The sequence below is a fragment of the Manis pentadactyla genome, chromosome 1 (assembly GCF_030020395.1).
Source record: "Manis pentadactyla isolate mManPen7 chromosome 1, mManPen7.hap1, whole genome shotgun sequence".
Lineage (NCBI taxonomy): Eukaryota > Metazoa > Chordata > Mammalia > Pholidota > Manidae > Manis > Manis pentadactyla.
The window spans coordinates 185,110,721-185,128,199 of NC_080019.1; the positions used below are offsets into that span (position 1 = coordinate 185,110,721).

Here is a 17,479-nt window from a genome sequence, read left to right on the forward strand (position 1 = left end):
CAGCTAACTTCGTCTGAAGGCTCCCGACCGGAAATACAGCTCCAGGACGGTGAGTTGGCACTGCAAAGGCCAATCAAAGGCCCCACCCCAGGAAGCCACTGAGGCACCGGGCTGGGCTTCCCTCTTGATCCACAACAGAGGCTGAGTCAGCACTTCGTTGGTAAAATGAATAGTTTCCAAGATGTGTGGATTGGCTAGAAATCCTGTTCCGGTATGAACAGGGTAGAGCATTTAGGGAGCCAAACTCCCTCCCTCTTTGTAGCAGCCCTAAAAATGATCGCTGGAGGATCCTGTTGCCCACACAACCAAAAGTCAGCTGCATTTTCCTGTTAAAATACTCCCCCAACTGTCCTGAATGAGCTTTCATGCAAGGGGCCATCAAAACACCTAAGAGGACAGACACTGGGGACTTCACCAAGCTTCCTGTGACAGGGCGTCCGTCTTGCTGCGGGTGGGCACTGACACGTGCCTCCCCTGAGCCACATTCTACCTGGTTTCCAGTTTGTGAGAAAGGAGACCTAGAGGGCTCAGTAACCTCTAATAACCAGGCACTGTTGACAATCTACCAAAAAGAACTCAGTAATTGTACATAATCCAGTTAGTTTGACTTTGAACCTTTAGTTATACCTTTAAGTATTCTCAGAAATGATTAGGGAACTCTGAGCAGAAACTGAGTTGAGTTACTCACACGTAGTTAATACCAACATTATGTGGCCTCATCTTCACCACAAAACAGCAAGGGGCCTGGGAAATTTGGGGTTACCTTTATGTTACTAAGCAGGCCTACCACTGCGCCATTCCCAGTAAATGTGTGGAAGTCATGGCACCAGGATTTCTGAGCTCAGTCAAATACCACAATTCAGTTTTGTAAACATCAATCTTAAAGCACTTTGTTTTAATCTTTATTCTTTTTCTGATTTTAAAGATAACAATGCCTACTATATTCTCACATAGAAAACTTGAAAACTGAAAATTCCCCCCGAGTCCCATCCTGAAATGATGGCTACCCTCTTCAGCAAATATTATCCCAGATTTTTTGAGCATAAAGTAGTAAATAAACAGGATCAAATAGAATTCTAGTACTATAATATATGCTATTCTGCTCTTTGCAAGTTTTGAAATGCTTCTGACAAGTAATTCAACTACCAGTTTCACCCAAGAGCTTAATGCTTTAGTTTTCAGAGATTCCACTATACAGTGGGTGGATAACCTCTAACATTTTCTTACTATTCAATATTAAATATCACTCAAAGTATTAAAGGGGAAAAAAAGTTAAAAAACAGGAAATGAAGAATAATGAATTTGATACAGAGGAGAAAACAGTCCAGAAAATCATTTCTTATCAAAACGAAAACCCCAAAATTCCAATTTCAACAAGTATCACAAAAATGGCTTTGGAATTTGAGTTTGGTGAAAAATCATCTCTTTACTATGAATACCCAGAAAAGCAGGTCTACCATCCTCTCCAGAGAAAGCACGTATGCAGCCATGCAGAACTCCATCCTTCCTGCTGAGTGACGGGAAGTGGTAACAGGAGCTGGTGTGTGTGGCAGAGCTGTCCCCTGGGGGTTGGGGGCCAACAGGGGACATGGAGCAGATTTCAGCTTTGACAACCAGTAAAGGACAACTTTGATTCAATTTTCCACAGCTTTGTTTGTAATGCTTTCAAAACATCTTCCATCTATTGAATTGGAGAAATATTTTAAAATATAAATATGATTAAAATTATACATAGTTAAGTATGATACACCCCATTAAAAAATTTCTGAATATATTAAATATTACACACAGATATTCAGTATTTATTTAATGAAATTATTTAGAGGCATAAACTAAGACTTATTTAAATAAAACACAATCCTATTAACAGTAGCTTTCAACCTCTAATCTATAGCTCTTTTATACATTCATCACCAGCTTACTTGTGTGGCCATGATAAGATGTTAACATTCAAAAATAAGGCTGTTTATACCATGAGAACTAAGTTAAATGAAACATGGATTTGATTCAAAGACATATTTCTAGTTTAATAGTTTTAGAATAAATACTGTTTTGATTTTGGCATGCAATGTCTTATTTTTCTGAAAAAGCTTTAGCTTAAGTTTTAGTTTGATTCCCAAAAACTCAACTTTACTAAAAACTGATGTAAAACAGGCACTCTCTTGTTTTATTTGTGGAAGTGCTAAGATCTACACAGAGGCATTGTGAGGATTCCTTGCAGAAGACTCTTGTTCAGAAACAAAATGGTTCATACAAAGATACTAAAAGTGCAGAACAAAATTACCTGCTCTAGAGATTTTTCTATTTCAGCTCTGCTTTCCAGATTAAAAAGCTCTTTATCTTCTGACACAATCTGCTTTCCAGAGGACCCTAAACTGTAACTGAAGGAAAGTAGAGGACAGGGTTAATACACGAAAAGGGCACAAATGTTAAATTCATGTTAGTTAATATAGTAAAACTCTAGATTACACTAGGTATTAGTACCAAGTAAACACAAAATAACTATTTTTCTTAACAGTAACCTACATAGGAAGCTGTATGATATAAAATCATTTTTCCTCTTCAAGGCCTCATCCAGGTATTCCTACGTATTCCCGATACTGTAACTATTTCGTGATGAACAAACTTGCTCTCTAGGAAGCTGAGTGGTGAAACATTAATGTTCACAATTCAAAATTCTATTTTAAAGTTTAAAAGTTCCTGAAGAAGCCACAGGCTTTTTCCTCCTTATATGACTTTGGGGAACATGGGTACCTTCAAATTTAGCTTTTAGTAAATACTTTCTGGAGCCAACTCTTGATCACCCAGGTTTGGGCAAGTTCAAGAGTTATTCCCAGTTGTATTTTGCTTGCCTCTGGATTTAGGAGATGCTGTGGTTTAGAAAACTGAATAGCAGAAAAACTGGCCAGGCAACTGGAAGAAAACAGCCCTAGCCCTGGCCTTTGTTAAATAAACCACATAAATCTGAATAGTCAGGAAGAAGGTGCGAGTATTTCTCAAAAGGAAACTTGATTCATTTGCATTACTTTAGAAGTCTTTTATCACCTGCAGCGACTTCAGTGTGTCACTTCTTTTGTCAAATAAGAATAGTCTTCTCTGGGAAGTTCTATTGATTATATTTCTAAAAAAAGGGCAAGGCAGGCAAAACTGCAGAGGGTTAACATTCTTTTTTAAGAAAGAAAAATGAGGTGAGGTAAAAAAATTAAATGGCATTGAGTAATTTATAAAATTGTAAATAAACAGTACAAAGGAACCACTTCTACAACCAGCCGGGTTCTTTGGCATAAAAATTCTGCTCAAAGAGTAACTTCTACCCTAAATTTAAAAATACCTTCAATACTAAGGGCTCCCAGGGCAAAAATCTGCTGCACACTTCTTTAGGCAGATGTGGATCACTTATGAGTGCCGTGCAACCCCCGGGATTGAGAGCTCACGTCTTCGGCACTTGCTCGCTCCCTCACTGGGTTTTCACAGGTCTGGTAAAACTCTCACGGACATTAAGGGAGCCCCGCTTGGGCCTGAGTCCCCTACCCATATGTTAAAAACCAAAAGAGACCTGGTATCTCTCCACACAGACCTACATGCTTTACAATGAGCAGCACTTGCTGTACACTATCACGTAAAAGCTGGGAAAGGCAGAGTTCAACATTTTGATGTAAACCTGTCTAGTTTCAAAGAAGGTGGCAAACTGCAGTTACCAAAGAATAATCAGATGAGAAGTCATAATGATAAGAAAAAGTATTATTTTAAATTTTCTAAAGAGAAAAATCTAAGCAATTCCACAGGAATGACAAAATACCTCAAGTAATGAAAGTGTAGCACTTCTCAAATTGTTCTTCTTTATAGGGTTTCTTAGGCACTTTAAAGTGTCGAAGGTTTTATCTTTTCCAGGAGAATGAAAATACACTGGGGTCAAGTCATTTACTTAATTTTGTGTTTCCTATTAAAAAAGGCTAATGAACTGGAGGCTGCTAAGATACTTGAAATTCTGTAACTAACATCTGTCATCAGCTCCTAACTCACCTTGTTTCCTAATATTTACCTTTTAGAAATCTTGGAGAGTGAAGGCACTTCCTTGCATCTCTCCTTAAAAAGCAGATGATTCTGTACTGCACTCAAGGAAAAAGTTAGACTTCATATTTCTACTTCTCCTGAACACCAAAGGGACTTCTTTCCTAACCAGTTTTGAAATCCCTATTTTTTCATGGTAGTCTAAGTGGCTAAAAACTATAGGAGATGGGAAGGAATAAAATGGACAATACATACTGACTGACACAACTGCTTAAAGAAAATACCATTAAAATAAATTCAATTTTAAGATCAACTGAGCATATTTATCTATGAAAAATATTCTCATGGTGTTTGCTCCTTGAAATTTAGAATGTGTGCCTTTCCCAATAGCAAATAAATCAGGTCAAAACAAAAACATTCTGGCTTCACTGTCAGAAATTATTACGTGAAAATATATTTTAACCAAATAGTATTAATCTAGTTCTGATGTTTTCACACCAGATTCTCCATAAAAAACTTTCTGAGAAATCAGTTACGAGGTAAGCACTTATATCAAACTTGCCTTTCAATGGCTTCAACACTCAGGCAGAACAGGTCCCTCTTGTAGTCTAGGTGCGTGGGGGTGCATCTGTACACGTAGCCGAGACTTAGGGAGCACCCGGTGCAGTACAGAGCCTCCAGAACGCTGCAGTAAAGAACCGCCATTGCTGAGCAAACAGAGCAGCAGGCTGTGCTGACAAAGTCCCGCTGCCGACACCCATAGACACTCAACATTTAAGTTGCTACAATACAATTCTGTGACCTTACGAAGCCAGATGCATAATGAAGGGGGAAAAAATGATAGCAAAATGTTTATATTGGGAATGTAGAGAGTCTCCTCCAAGGCCACACCACCTTAGGCACCTAGGGACAAGGGACATACACAAAAATGACAAGAAAGGATATCAAAGGGGTGTTTTCTAAATATAAATCCTCAATCTGGTATTACAAAAAATTATCTAAAACTTGGAAGTAAGACAAAAAGGTCCTAGTGTCCAACAAGCCCACTAGGAATCACTAACACCCTGGGTAGGGGGTGGCAAATTTTTCTATAATGATCCAGAGAACAAGTATCTTAGGTTTAAAGGTGATACGGTATATGCCACAATGATGCACCTCTACCACTGTAGCACAGGAGCACCCACAGACAATACATAATGGAACAGATGTTGTCTGTACTGCAATAAAAACGTATTACAAAAACAGTACCAACCTGTGTTCGCTCTAATAGAAGGAAACACTGTTTGTTTACTACTATTGATCAGGGCCAGATTTTCTAAAGTTAGATGATGACTTATAAAAAAAAGATTGTAAAAAGTCACAAATAATTTTAGATGCAAATATTTTCTGCTAGTAGAAAAGATAATCCCAAAGGTTGAGGCTTTAGTGTCCTGCAGGACACTAACTAGGTTTGTCCCACAGAGAGTATCCTTCTCTGACCAGCTTGGCCATGTTCTGCCTCCCTCATTAATGAGTTAAATAAATATTTGACACCTGCTCGGTGTGTATTTGTTAGAGTTGCCTTTTTTTAAAATTATGCTTTGGTATTAACACTCTTCTATCAACCACAGATATGTTCCACATAAGCAATTCACAGATATTTTACTTAGTGATCCAATTTTTCAACCAAATTGTTCTTTCATTCCAGTTACATCTTAGCTCGTGCTCTGCATATTTGAAAGTACCCTCCCCACCTGTGCCAATTCACGTCTTCTTTAGTCTTAGAATCCAGTGTCTCCAAATGCTTTGTCAAACCAACCCAACCAAATTTACTGTTCTATAAATATCTATACTAAAATTCCAGCTCCAACACATAGCAAATTGGTGATGACTGAGGATTTAAATCTAGTAATGATCACAATAATGTAATATGTGCCACACAAGACACCTATTATTTCAAAAGAATTGTCATTTCTATTGGTATATGAGCCACTGTAGTAACTAAATAGCTGTTCCTGCTATCAAGCAAACTGGAATCAACCAAGGCTCAAGCAACACATACAGATGACATTACTGTTTACCCAGAGATACTGTGCAACATTTTTAGCTACTGCAGCAACATATGAAACAAAGAGCAAAATGGATCACTGCCTGATCAACGGCAAGTTCTTGCCAGTGATATGTTAGCTGGATAATATGCAACCGACCATGTATTAGCCTCCAGTGGCTTTCATAAGCTTCTGTATTCTTTACGTAAGAAATATAAAAGCATCCTAGTAACCCCAGAGGGAATCCTATACACACTACCCATAGTGAACAGGAAAATCTCCATACCACACATCAAACCTCATAACCAAACACAATAACCAATACTGTGAACTAACATCTAATGTGGGAGTCATCAGCCAAGAAGGATCCTTAGATAAACCTAAAATACAAAATACAAACACCAAGAAAACAAATAATCCCATTAAAACATGGGCAGAGGACCTGAACATTTTTCCAAAGAAGACACACAGATGGCCAATGGGCACATGAAAAGATGCTCCTCATTACTAATCAACAGGGAAATGCTAACCAAAAACACAATGAGGTATCACCTCTCACCAGTTAGAATGGCCACTACCCAAAAGACAAGAAATAACAAGTGTTGGCGAGGATGTGGAGAAAAGGGAACACTCCTACACTGTTGGTGGGAATATAAATTGGTGCAGCTGCTGTGGAGATTCCTCAACACTAAAAACAGAAATACCATGTGACCCAGCAATTCCACTACTGGGAATTTACCCAAAGAAACAAATTTACTAGTTCAAAAAGGCATATGCACACCTACATTTATTGCCGCACTATTTACAATAGCCAAGATAAGGAAGCAACCCAAGTGCCCATCAATAAGTGAACAGATGAAGAAGATGTGGTCCATGTACACAATGGAATATCAGCCATTTGTGACAACATGATGGTCCTAGAGGCTATCATGCTAAACAAAATAAGTCAGCCAGAGAAATACAAATATTGTATGATTTCACTTATATATGGAATATAAAAAATAAAAACAAACAACAACAAAAAGAAATAGACCCATAAATACTGACAGACTGGTGGTTACCATGGGGGCGTGGGGGGGGTTGGATGAAATAGGTGAAGGGAATAAAGAGATACAAACTTTAAATTATAAAATAAATTAGTGAGAGGAATAGAAATACAGCATGGAGAATATAACCAAAAATACGATATTATCTTGGAATAGTAACAGGGGTTAACTACACCTACTGTGGCAAACATTTAGTAATGGATATAGTTATCGAGTCACTATGTTGTACAACTGAAACCAATGTAATACTGTATATCAACTATATTCCAATAAGTAAATAAAATACAAAATACACTGATCAATGGAGAAGACTGTTTTATCCTGAATTATCGAAATCACACCAACACCACTGAAGAGCACACACAAACCTATCCACACTTCCAGAGTAATCCTGAGGAGCAATGCAGAGATGTTCCCACTCTTACTGCAATGTCTTTCTGCCTTCACAGTTGGCAAGAAATTGGCCAGAATCCATCCTTACCACTGAACAGCAGAATTGAGAAAGCAGGGCCAGAGCCCTGAGGTGATGTCAGTCAAGGAACGAGGGAGCTTGCAAGAACCTTAACAAATGACGGATGAATAGAGCAAACAGCTGCTTGAGCAGCATTATCACTAAAGCCCACGAGTGCTCGCTGACCAGCTGCCAAAGGGCACGGGCAGCCCTGCAGTAGGATGGACCCACCAAAAAGCCCACGAGCATCCGAAAGCACTGCGGTATTTCCAAAGCTGCGGAACATGGGACCCCAGTGAAATTCAAGACAATGTAAGTGGTCTAAGCCATGGGTTCAGGTGATACAAAATAAAGTGCTAAATAAATAACATTGGCTCATGGATGAGAGTCAATTCCCTTTTTAATCCTGATGGTAAAAAGAAGAAAGTCTCAGTTTGGTGCTGGAAAGTGTTTAACATGAATCTCACAGTTGCAAATCTTTTAACAGTAATAGAACAGACCCCAGGCTCAGCCAGCCAGGCAACAGCATCTCAGCTAGACTCTAATAACATTTGCTTTCACTGTGATTATCTTCAGTTACCTTCTAGTTATGACAAGTGACATATTTCTGGCAATAATACAAAGATTACTTTTCAAGTAAATTTCAATAAAAATCCTGAGTCAATTTAATAAAAAATATTAAGTACATGATGGCACAGCTGGTACATGGACAGGGCAAAAGTAGTGATGGTGACATCAAAAGACTAGAATTGGGAGGCAGAGAAGAACGATTTGCAAGAAGTGAGAGATACAAGCAACATCCTAGTTCTTATTACTAATGAGTCCCGTGGCCTTAGCAACGTTCTCACCTCCCCAGGCCTCACTTTCTTTATCTACAAAATGAGAAATGATCTAAGACTAGATTTTCCCAATTTTAATCACCTGCTTGCCACCAGCACAATTTTGTCACATCCACATATTACCTGTGCTATTGTGAGTTTAATCCTCTTAGAGCAATTTTTTAATTGGAATATACTTTATGTGAAAAGGACACTCTACCATTATTAATAATTAAAACCCAGTGTTTCTAAATACACACTAAAAAATACCATTATTAATTTCCGTTTACCTGTACATGTACCACCTAAAGGTAATTCACATATATCAGTGAGGCACTTTTTGAATGGAAAGACAGAGCTGCCCATTCAGCTTGCTGCGGAGGCCACTTGAGGCAGCTGGGTGGCAGGTATGCCCAGATATTGATCCCTTCAACCCTCAGAGTGACAGCACAGGGCCTGATATTGCTGGAGCCCCATGCTGGTCGCTTCGGGCCACAGGCAATCTTGTCTATTTACTGCAATAGGCCACATGTATGTGTACCTGTGTGTACATGGGCACCACGACAGGAAAACGGTAGGTAGGTGGCACTGTCTAAGGCACACTTTGGCTCTGAGATTTTATGATACAAATATTTTCTTTCTCTATTTTTCTTTTCAATTTCTCAGCACCAAGCCCAAAGACCCAAAGAGGGAGAGACAAGAATGTGGTTTTAGAAATTTACAAATTATTCCATCTTCCAATATCTAAAAGAGACCACCATCACTGAAAAATTAGTACCTTAAAATGACTGATTTTATACTGATATCAGGAATAAGGTTCTATCCCAAGTAATCCTACCAGTAATGGTCTTTTTAAAGATTTTTATTTGAAAAATAAACATTTTCTCTACCATACATATTCACATAGATCTAGCCTTACTCACCAACCATGTTCATTCTTACGTTTGGATAATATTTGTTCCTTATTCACAGAAACATTACAGGAAACACCTAGAAAGAAGTAAAAATAATTTATTAGTATGGTTTGTTATAATACACATGCAGACATTTAGTAAACTTCTAATTCAACTTTTAGTTTAGAACTCAGAGGGCCCAAAGTCACACATATAGGGTGGTTCAAAACTAAATGTTCAGGAGTCTTCTGGAAAAAGAGGGCAGAATAAGAGTAATTTCCTTCTCTTCTCTGAAAACAAAGTGAGTACAATTAGAGGGAAAATTCAATCAATAGGAAAACTTGGAGCAATTAGAACCTCCAATCACAGACTACCAAGAAACCTGTCAGGTTCCGTAAATTTGGGATTAAAACCAAGCAACATGCTAAAAGCCAACGCATCCATCTCCAGATCTCAAATGCAGAGCTCTCAGGAGTCCAGCCAGAAATCTTTTATTTAGATCATGGCTTGGAGAGGGTAACAGCTGGACCCCAGAAGCAGCAGGAAACGTTCCGGGAGGATCCAGGTCCAGAGCTCACTGCAGGAGGGGATGAGGGTGGAGGGAGATGGAGGACGACATCAGACCTAAAGTGGCTAAAACAGACGCGACTTCATCTCCTTCCACAGTCCACCTTCACTCGGTAAATCCCACCTACAACTACCAGTCGCTCAAATCAGGAACTGGGGTGTCATCCTTGATTCTTTGTCTCCTCATGCTGCTCCCCCATATCCACTTCACTGGCAAGTCCTGTCAATTCTACCTCACAAGTCTCACTCCAGCCCCCAAAACACCACCACCTCCTCTTGCCTGGACTACAGCACTAGCTCCCGACTGGCCTGTGCTTCCAGGTTTATTCTTCCCTTCAATGCTTTTCCCAAAGAAAAATCTGGGTCACAGCACGGCTCTGCTTAAACACCTCACTCACTAGAATAGATTCTGATTCCATAGAACAGCCTACAAGGCCCTCAATTTTCTGGCCCCTTCCTTCCTCCCTTTTATTAATCCTCTTCTTTATTCTATTCTTCAGCCACACTATCCTCAAAGCCCTTGCACTAGCTGCTCCCTGTGCCTGGAAAAAGCAAAGACCACGACCCCAGACCCACAATGCAATCAAGCTGCCTCCCATGTATAGACACAACAGAAAGACATTTTCCAGCGCTCAAACTTGTCGTTTTCTTGGGGATGGAAGGGACCACTGATGATGATAAATCAGATAAGCATCTCAGAAATGAGAAAGCTATTAACATACTTTCTTATATTAATAGACATCCAGTTTGGGAAGTGAGCTCATATAAACATTACATTAAGTCTCAATGACCATGCTATGGCTACAAAACGTAAATGTTATAAACCTTGACAAAGTAAAAATAATTAAAGTAACTCAAATTTGATCAGGAGGGAGTGGAAGTCAATCAAAAAGTTTATTTATCTTTCGTGGGGTGAGGAAGGTGGTAAACTGAATTATCTAAAACTGATCATTTTTAAAATTTAAGAACTGGTATAGAAAAACTAAACAGAATAGTACTTTTATATATAAACAAAGAAAAGAGCTCATGTGGCAAAAGACAGACAAGATGCTGTAAAAACAAAAAGTGTGAGTAAAATGAAAGATTTAACATCAAACATTTATTCAAAAGCTGTAAACAAGAGAAACTCAGCTTTTTTAAAAAAAGAGCTTCTCCTACTGTATCAAAAATCTCAACCCAAATACATGCTGTTCTAATGGTGGCAATACTGTAAATGGCCTAGACCTCTTTCAATAGGGACAGACTGGGGAAATTAACAGCATCTCCATGACAGAAACTGCTCTAGCGGCATTTGCTACACATTCTGAGCACATGATGCATATGAACTCACTTAATCCCTCTAACTACCTATATACCTATCTTTCCCATTTTACGGAGAAGAAAACTAAGTCACAAAGAAACTACAAAGCTCACCGAAGGATACACAGATATTAAGTGGCAGACCAGGATTCAAACACAAGCAGTCCAGGGCTTCCACCACCAGGCTATATTGCCTCTCAGCAAGGGTACACCAAGCAGTGTAAAGATGCTAAAGATGTAAAGTATATCTATACAACAATTTGGAAAAATATTCAGAATATGTATGTGGAATAAAAAGGATGCTTAACAGTATAAATAATATAATCTCAGGTATGTTCTAAAAATGTACATGTTTAAATGTGCACATATATACATGGGGCATATCTGAAGTGTGAGAATAAACCATTTAATTCTGCGGCTATGACAGTGTCAGGGTCAGGTGGGTAAGTCCTTTTTACTTTTACACCCTTCTGCACTTCAATAGGTGCAAAGTGTTAATCCCAGCGAATTACTATGGGAAGTGTATGTTCTTAGGCTTCTGTTTAAAAAGTGAAAGAGACTCAGCAATTGTTATTAATGAACTAATGCATTTTTGGGAAAACAGCAGGTCCCAAAAAGTTCCAGGTAACTAGTGGACACTGGTGTCCTCCTTTCTTCCCAATATTATGTCCCAAGAAGGAAAACATTCCACATACATCAATAAATCCATGGTGAGTTTCTGAGATCAAAATATTCACAGAATTCAAACAGATCATAAACTTCATCTTGAAAACCTCAAGTCCAAAAAAGAATAGCTATTTTTACACCAGTTCAGAAAAAAGACAAGGGAACCACTGTCCTGAATAAATACTGTTGAGTGCAACGATATGAGGAACAGTGGGGAAACATGGGTTACCGGTAGAGCCATGATTAAAAGCTAGAACTCCGGCCTTCTCTTGCCATTTGATAGGGTTGTTAGTGCTTTACTGCAAGTTTCCTTCCTTTTGAAATTTTTTGGACAGCATCGTATTCTGCCAGCTATGGTTGTAACACTTCAGACTGTTAAGGCAGCCGCTGATACAACTAATAAGGTTGGAGGAATCAATCCGGGCATCCCTCCGCAGGAAGCAAGTGGCTGAAAAGCTTAACTTCCTAAATAAACTGTTAACAGTATTATTTACCAACTAACAACCCGCTAATTTCTATAGGGAGTGGCCACACCCCAAATGCTTACAATTTAGTTGGTAATTTTTTACTGAGTAGTACTCACAACGATGCTGATTCAACCGCTGCTCTTCTGGAGTGGGGAACTCCAGAAGTTCCTCTCGGATTTTTTTGCTTTTAAAGACCCTAGGAAGCCCCCAAGCATCCCGTTCCCCATCAGCCCGCGGGCCGCCCAGGTGCGTCACACCAGGGGAGAAGGTGGCCCCAAACCCCCAAGACCCGCAACTGACAGCGCAGCAAGATGCAGTTGGTGTCCTCCTGGCTCGTCACCCAGCTCAACGAGTCGCCCAGGGGCCGCCGGCAGCCGGAGCACAGAAACACCAGCGGCCTGTCCTCCTCAGCCGGCTCAGCAGCCTCCTCGCGCCGCATCTTTTCCGGGCAGGCCACCGACCCGTCCCCGCCCACGGAGCTCCACGTGCTCGCCCACTTCTGCAGCAGCTGGTGGCGACTCGAGTCTTCGGAGACCCGCTTGTCCAAGAGCGAGGAGTCGCTCCGCTTGCCCTTGTCGCCACACGCACAGATAGTAGAGGAACAGCCTTCGCAACAACCTGGAGACCAAGAACTCGCCATTACTTACAAATGGCCCGGGCCACGAAGCACCACGGGAAAAACGTTCCTGCGCCTGCGCAGACCGGAGCCGAGGTCGGGGAGAGGGGACCCGAGCCGAGGTCTGAGGAGGCGGAGCCTTAGGAACTGGCAAGGTGGGCAGCCTGCTAGTGCGCATGCTTTCCCGGTCAGCGGAGCCATACCGGGTGGTCATTGCGCTTGCTTGGTATTTTTCACTCTTTGGAAATTGAAGCAGCAGGAGGTCCGACAGTCAGTGTGCTGTAGAACCTCTTCCATAGGAGGGTCTGCGTCTTTAAGAAAGTTACGGGCTTCAGACTAAATTACCAATCCACCACCGAGACTTTCACAGTGGTTACGAAAGAGAACACTCCGCCCCGCCTACCACCCAGAGATAGAGGAGTTGGGGCACGATCCTCCTTCCTATATGGCCTCGACCCCCCTGAGATACTACAGCCCATCAAACTTAAGCGTCCCTGAGTCATTTAAGAAGCTAGTTAAAACACAGATTGCTGGGCCTTATCTTCACGGATCTGGTTCAGTGGGTCGGGTGAGCACAAGGATTCGCCTTTCTAACAAGCCCTTGATGCGAGACAGTGTTGCCAGCTCCGCTTCTGATGACCACTGCTGTCAGTTGCCCAATTGCCTCAAGCTGGAGTGTGTGATCCGAAGTCAAATCGCATGCCCAGGGGATTTGAGGGGAAAGAGCTCGCAAGACAGAAGGAGCGACCCAGAGAGGTCATTTAAGACATGATAGTTAATTGGGACTGATTGACTCCGGGAGGGCCGGCTGGCGGAGGTTGCACACCGCTATCGAGGGCAAGGAAGGAAATGCTTATATAGGGTGAGAGGACAAACACTACGTGTGCGCCAGGGTGAGGAGACAGACTGGCTATGCTAGGAGGGATCATCCTCCTGCCACCAGCACCCCAAGGAACAAAACCTTGCTCAGAGCTGCCTGCCTCCCAGTGTTTCAATAGAAAAGGTGGGAGTGAATTGGGACAGCCGCGGACCATTCACATACCCTGTTCCAACCGTACCGCCCAAAGGAAGGGGCCATGTGGACACATGGTTATTCTGGGGCAAAGGATTAGAAGCAGGCAGTGTTTGTCCCCACATGGAGAACACAGGGATTGTTGGGGAGCCATCTCATCACGCATTCGTTTTGCCGGAATGAGACCCTGGAAAGGGCTCCAGATCACTCAGGCTAGCTCTGCAAGTTAAAACCTGGAGAAGCGGTGTGGCCAGCTTCAGTGTGCTGAAAGCGTGGCAGAGAGCCGGGAGCAAAGGGCAGAGCCTGGGACAGAGAGTGAGGGAGAGCCAGGAGCGGAGGTGAAGGCTACAAGGTGGCAGAGAGGCCCGGAGGCAGAGACCACCTTGCCGCAGGCAGACTTGCCCTGAGAAGGAGAGGGGATTCTAGCTCTTGACCTGCCACCACTAGTATAAAACTGGGTATAAACCCCTTTACCCCATGAACGTCCTGTTGTCATTCTTGGGTCTCACTGAATCCGTAGTGAACTTGCCCAGAGCTGAAACCCTTAGGCAAAAAGTTTGGGATCCGGGGCAGCCATTTGCCCCTTGCACAGAGTGAGCACCCTCCCCGGTGGTAAGGCAGACTTCCTCAGCTGCCCCAGAAAGCCAGCCTCTGCCTTTAAAGGACCGCAAATCGGGGTGGAAGGGCTGCTGGGGAACAGAGCAGCGGCATCCAGGACAACCTGGCAGCACAGCTGGGGAGAAAGGTAGCCCCGGGTCCTGGCTCTGCTCACAGAACTCTTTGGGTACCAGAAGTAACATTGGTGCCCGCTTTGCTTGACCAGACACACTATTTACATAAATTTTACTTCCAATTTAGTGCCTTTGGTACTAACAAAAAGCAAAAGCTTTGGAGTCAGAAGTTTGGAGTTGACCTACCCCTCCATGAAGTAGTAACCGTGGAGGGAACTATGGAAAGACTGTTTGCCTTTGCATTCCTGGGCAGCCGTTCTCACCCTCCCTCTTGGTTATACAACTAGAGTTTTGGATAAGGTTGAGTCTGACTGCGATGGCCTCCACTACCATCATCGCCAATTCTAGGAATGGGTCCCTAGAGGTGAACCCATCAGGAGAGCTCACCTCTTCTCCATGGTCCTTGGTGCAGGGATGGCTCCTTCCCCAGCCTGGAGCCACTCAGCAAGCGCTGCTCTGCCAACGATAGGGATTGGCTCACACAGCAACTTGACCTACGTGGCCAGGTTGTGCCCAAGTGTGTAAGTTTCAAGACTCTTGCTCAGCACTTGAGAGAAGGGATGACTGCTTTATCCCCTGCATGTGACACAGGCAGCATACACTGGGGCTGCTTCAGGTGGTCATCTGGAAATCAAGGAGACAGGCGGGACTGAGAGAATCCCAGAGGTGGGAGCACCCAGCCTCTGAACCCTTTCAGTTGTGTGAACCAGCAAGGTCTCTTTATTGTGGAGGCTAGTTTGAACAGGCTTGTTTTTACTAGCAATTAGAAACATAGGGAACGAGAGGGTATTACGCTCAGTGAAATAAGCCAGGCAGAGAAAGACAAGTACCAGATGATTTCACTCATCTGTGGAGTATAAGAACAAAGCAAAAACTGAAGGAACAAAACAGCAGCAGGCTCACAGAACCCAAGAATGGACTAACAGTTACCAAAGGGAAAGGGACAGGGGAGGATGGGTGGGAAGGGAGGGATAAGGGGAAAAAGGGGTATTAAGGTTAGCACATATAATGTAGGTGGGGGGCACGGGGACGGCAGTATAGCACAGAGAAGACAAGTAGTGATTCTACCGCATCTTAGTATGCTGATGGGCAGTGACTGTAATGGGGTATGTGGTGGGGACTTGATAATGGGGGGAATCTAGTAACCACAATGTTGCTCATGTAATTGTACATTAATGATACAAAAAAAAAAACAAAACGTAGGGAATCATTTGTTACAGTGCATTCAATCTGAGATTTTGACTGGGACGCCAAGATGAGGAGAAAAGGCCACACCCAAATGTGTGTGAGACCGACAGCCTCCCTCCCCTGGAGGTGGCTTCACAGCTGCTATTGGAGAACTGACTCCCTCCTCCCACATTTTGGGAATACTAAAGACAGGAGAAAATGGTGACCTAGTTGACTTCATAAGAAGGGTTTCTGTAGCAACAGGCTGGGTTGTGGGGTCCACTTCTCTCCAGTAGAGAAGGTCCAGAGTATCTACCCCCTTTCCTCAATCTGGCCGAGAGGAGGCTTTGAGGAACTGTTTACAGAGCCTGCACGTTCCCAGGTGTCTGGGGACACAGCGGCAAGCAGGAGAGTCAGGCTGTTGAGCTGTTTTGATGGCACAACAAAGGTGAGCCAGATAGGCTGCCAACCAGCTGTGGACCTTGCCAGTGGGAAGGTCACTGGAATCATGAGTTCTGCCCAAGAAGAGAACCTGGAAGGATGAGGATTCCCGAGCAGTGAGCATCCAAATGCAGAAAGACCCCAGAGGAATCACAGCTGAGTGGAACAGCCAGCTCAAGGGGAGACCCCCAGGGACCTGGGGGTGCCCAGATTTTCCAGGCCGGGGGTGCAAAACCAGGTTACCATAGAACCAATTCACGAGACAATTGTCCTGCCCCCTTGGTCCCCTGTTTCAGCCTAGGAATGGAACTAGCAGGAGGCAAGGAGGTGAGGAAAAGGGCAGAGCCCACCACACACCCTTCCCCGTACATGGGCCCTCCCACATGTCATCCCTGGGGGAGGAGGGCACCACTTCTTATCCTGGAGTGAAGATAGCCATGTTGGTTACTATCTTGGACTGGATGTTATCATTCTGTCATTGATTCTCTGTTTGCAACTGAAGTGGCTGCAGAATTGTCTCTTCCCTAAGGTAGTGCATTCAAATTCCAATAACATGGGAAGGGTTTCTTTGCAAAGTGTCAAATGAGAAAGGTGTAGACAGCATGTAGGAGGGAACCTGGAGGGAAGGCACGGGAACCTAGGTTAACAGCACTGGAACTAACACCACCTCTCCCTTGACCCACCGGGAAGCCAGAGAGGTTGAACCCCAAAAGGAAGGAATTGCCAGGAGCCAATCACCTTGGGAGGATCACCCTTCTGTGAAGGGACACGGTCAGCTGAGATGACCTTGCAGGGAAGGAGGTGAGAGATGAAATGCCCTGACCTCGTTCTCACCCCCTTTCTCCAGTTTCCTGTTGGGGCTCCCCCACTGCCCAAACTCAGCTGGAATCCAGAGGGCACAGAGCATATTGAGGTGATCCATACAAGTCAGGTTGATGAGTGAATCTGGAGGAGCAACAGAAATCCCCTGACGCAGACTGCCCTTGTCCTTCTCCAGCTGTAAGGGAAGGGCTGTCCCCACCAAGTAAGTTCTAAGGGCATAATAGGCAGCAAAATTCAAAATAAAGTTCCATTTTGATTCTGTCCTTCACTCCTTCTTCCTGAACAGACCAGTTATTCACACTACCTGATTCAACCCTCATCTCTGGCTGGCTTCAAAAGCCTTGGTGTTCTCAGCAAAGCAAATGCTAGTCTAATGCAACATCTATGGCTAGCACTAGTAGAAAGAGAGAGATAAAGCAAGAAAAAACAGCTGGGGGAGAGAAGG

General features: G+C 43.0%; 1 protein-coding gene across 2 annotated transcripts; it reads right to left on the reverse strand.

Annotated features, from left to right (window-relative positions):
- Positions 1 to 1,406: 1,406 nt before the first annotated feature.
- On the reverse strand, positions 1,407 to 12,886 carry LOC118909628 (protein Mis18-alpha-like). Of its 2 annotated transcripts, XM_036880292.2 has the most exons (5): positions 12,546 to 12,886; positions 9,277 to 9,343; positions 4,574 to 4,696; positions 2,285 to 2,381; positions 1,407 to 1,681 (listed from the first exon to the last, which is right to left on the reverse strand). In XM_036880292.2, the coding sequence occupies exons 1-5, from the start codon at positions 12,883 to 12,885 to the stop codon at positions 1,601 to 1,603; spliced, it is 708 nt and encodes a 235-aa protein (XP_036736187.1). In that variant the 5' UTR covers position 12,886; the 3' UTR covers positions 1,407 to 1,600. The 2 variants fall into 2 exon arrangements, with proteins under 2 accessions (XP_036736187.1, XP_036736188.1); XM_036880293.2 differs by lacking the exon at positions 4,574 to 4,696.
- Positions 12,887 to 17,479: the final 4,593 nt, after the last annotated feature.

What these genes read in the sequence shown, in the direction of transcription:
- LOC118909628 (XM_036880292.2), bottom strand. Translation starts at nt 12,885, where the DNA reads ATGGCGAGTTCTTGGTCTCCAGGTTGTTGCGAAGGCTGTTCCTCTACT. An exon ending in CGTAAGAATGAACATGGTTG is followed by an intron (nt 4,697 to 9,276) that starts GTGAGTAAGGCT and finishes TCTTTACTGCAG; the next exon opens with CGTTCTGGAGGCTCTGTACT. An exon ending in TAGAAAAATCTCTAGAGCAG is followed by an intron (nt 1,682 to 2,284) that starts GTAATTTTGTTC and finishes CCAATTCAATAG; the next exon opens with ATGGAAGATGTTTTGAAAGC.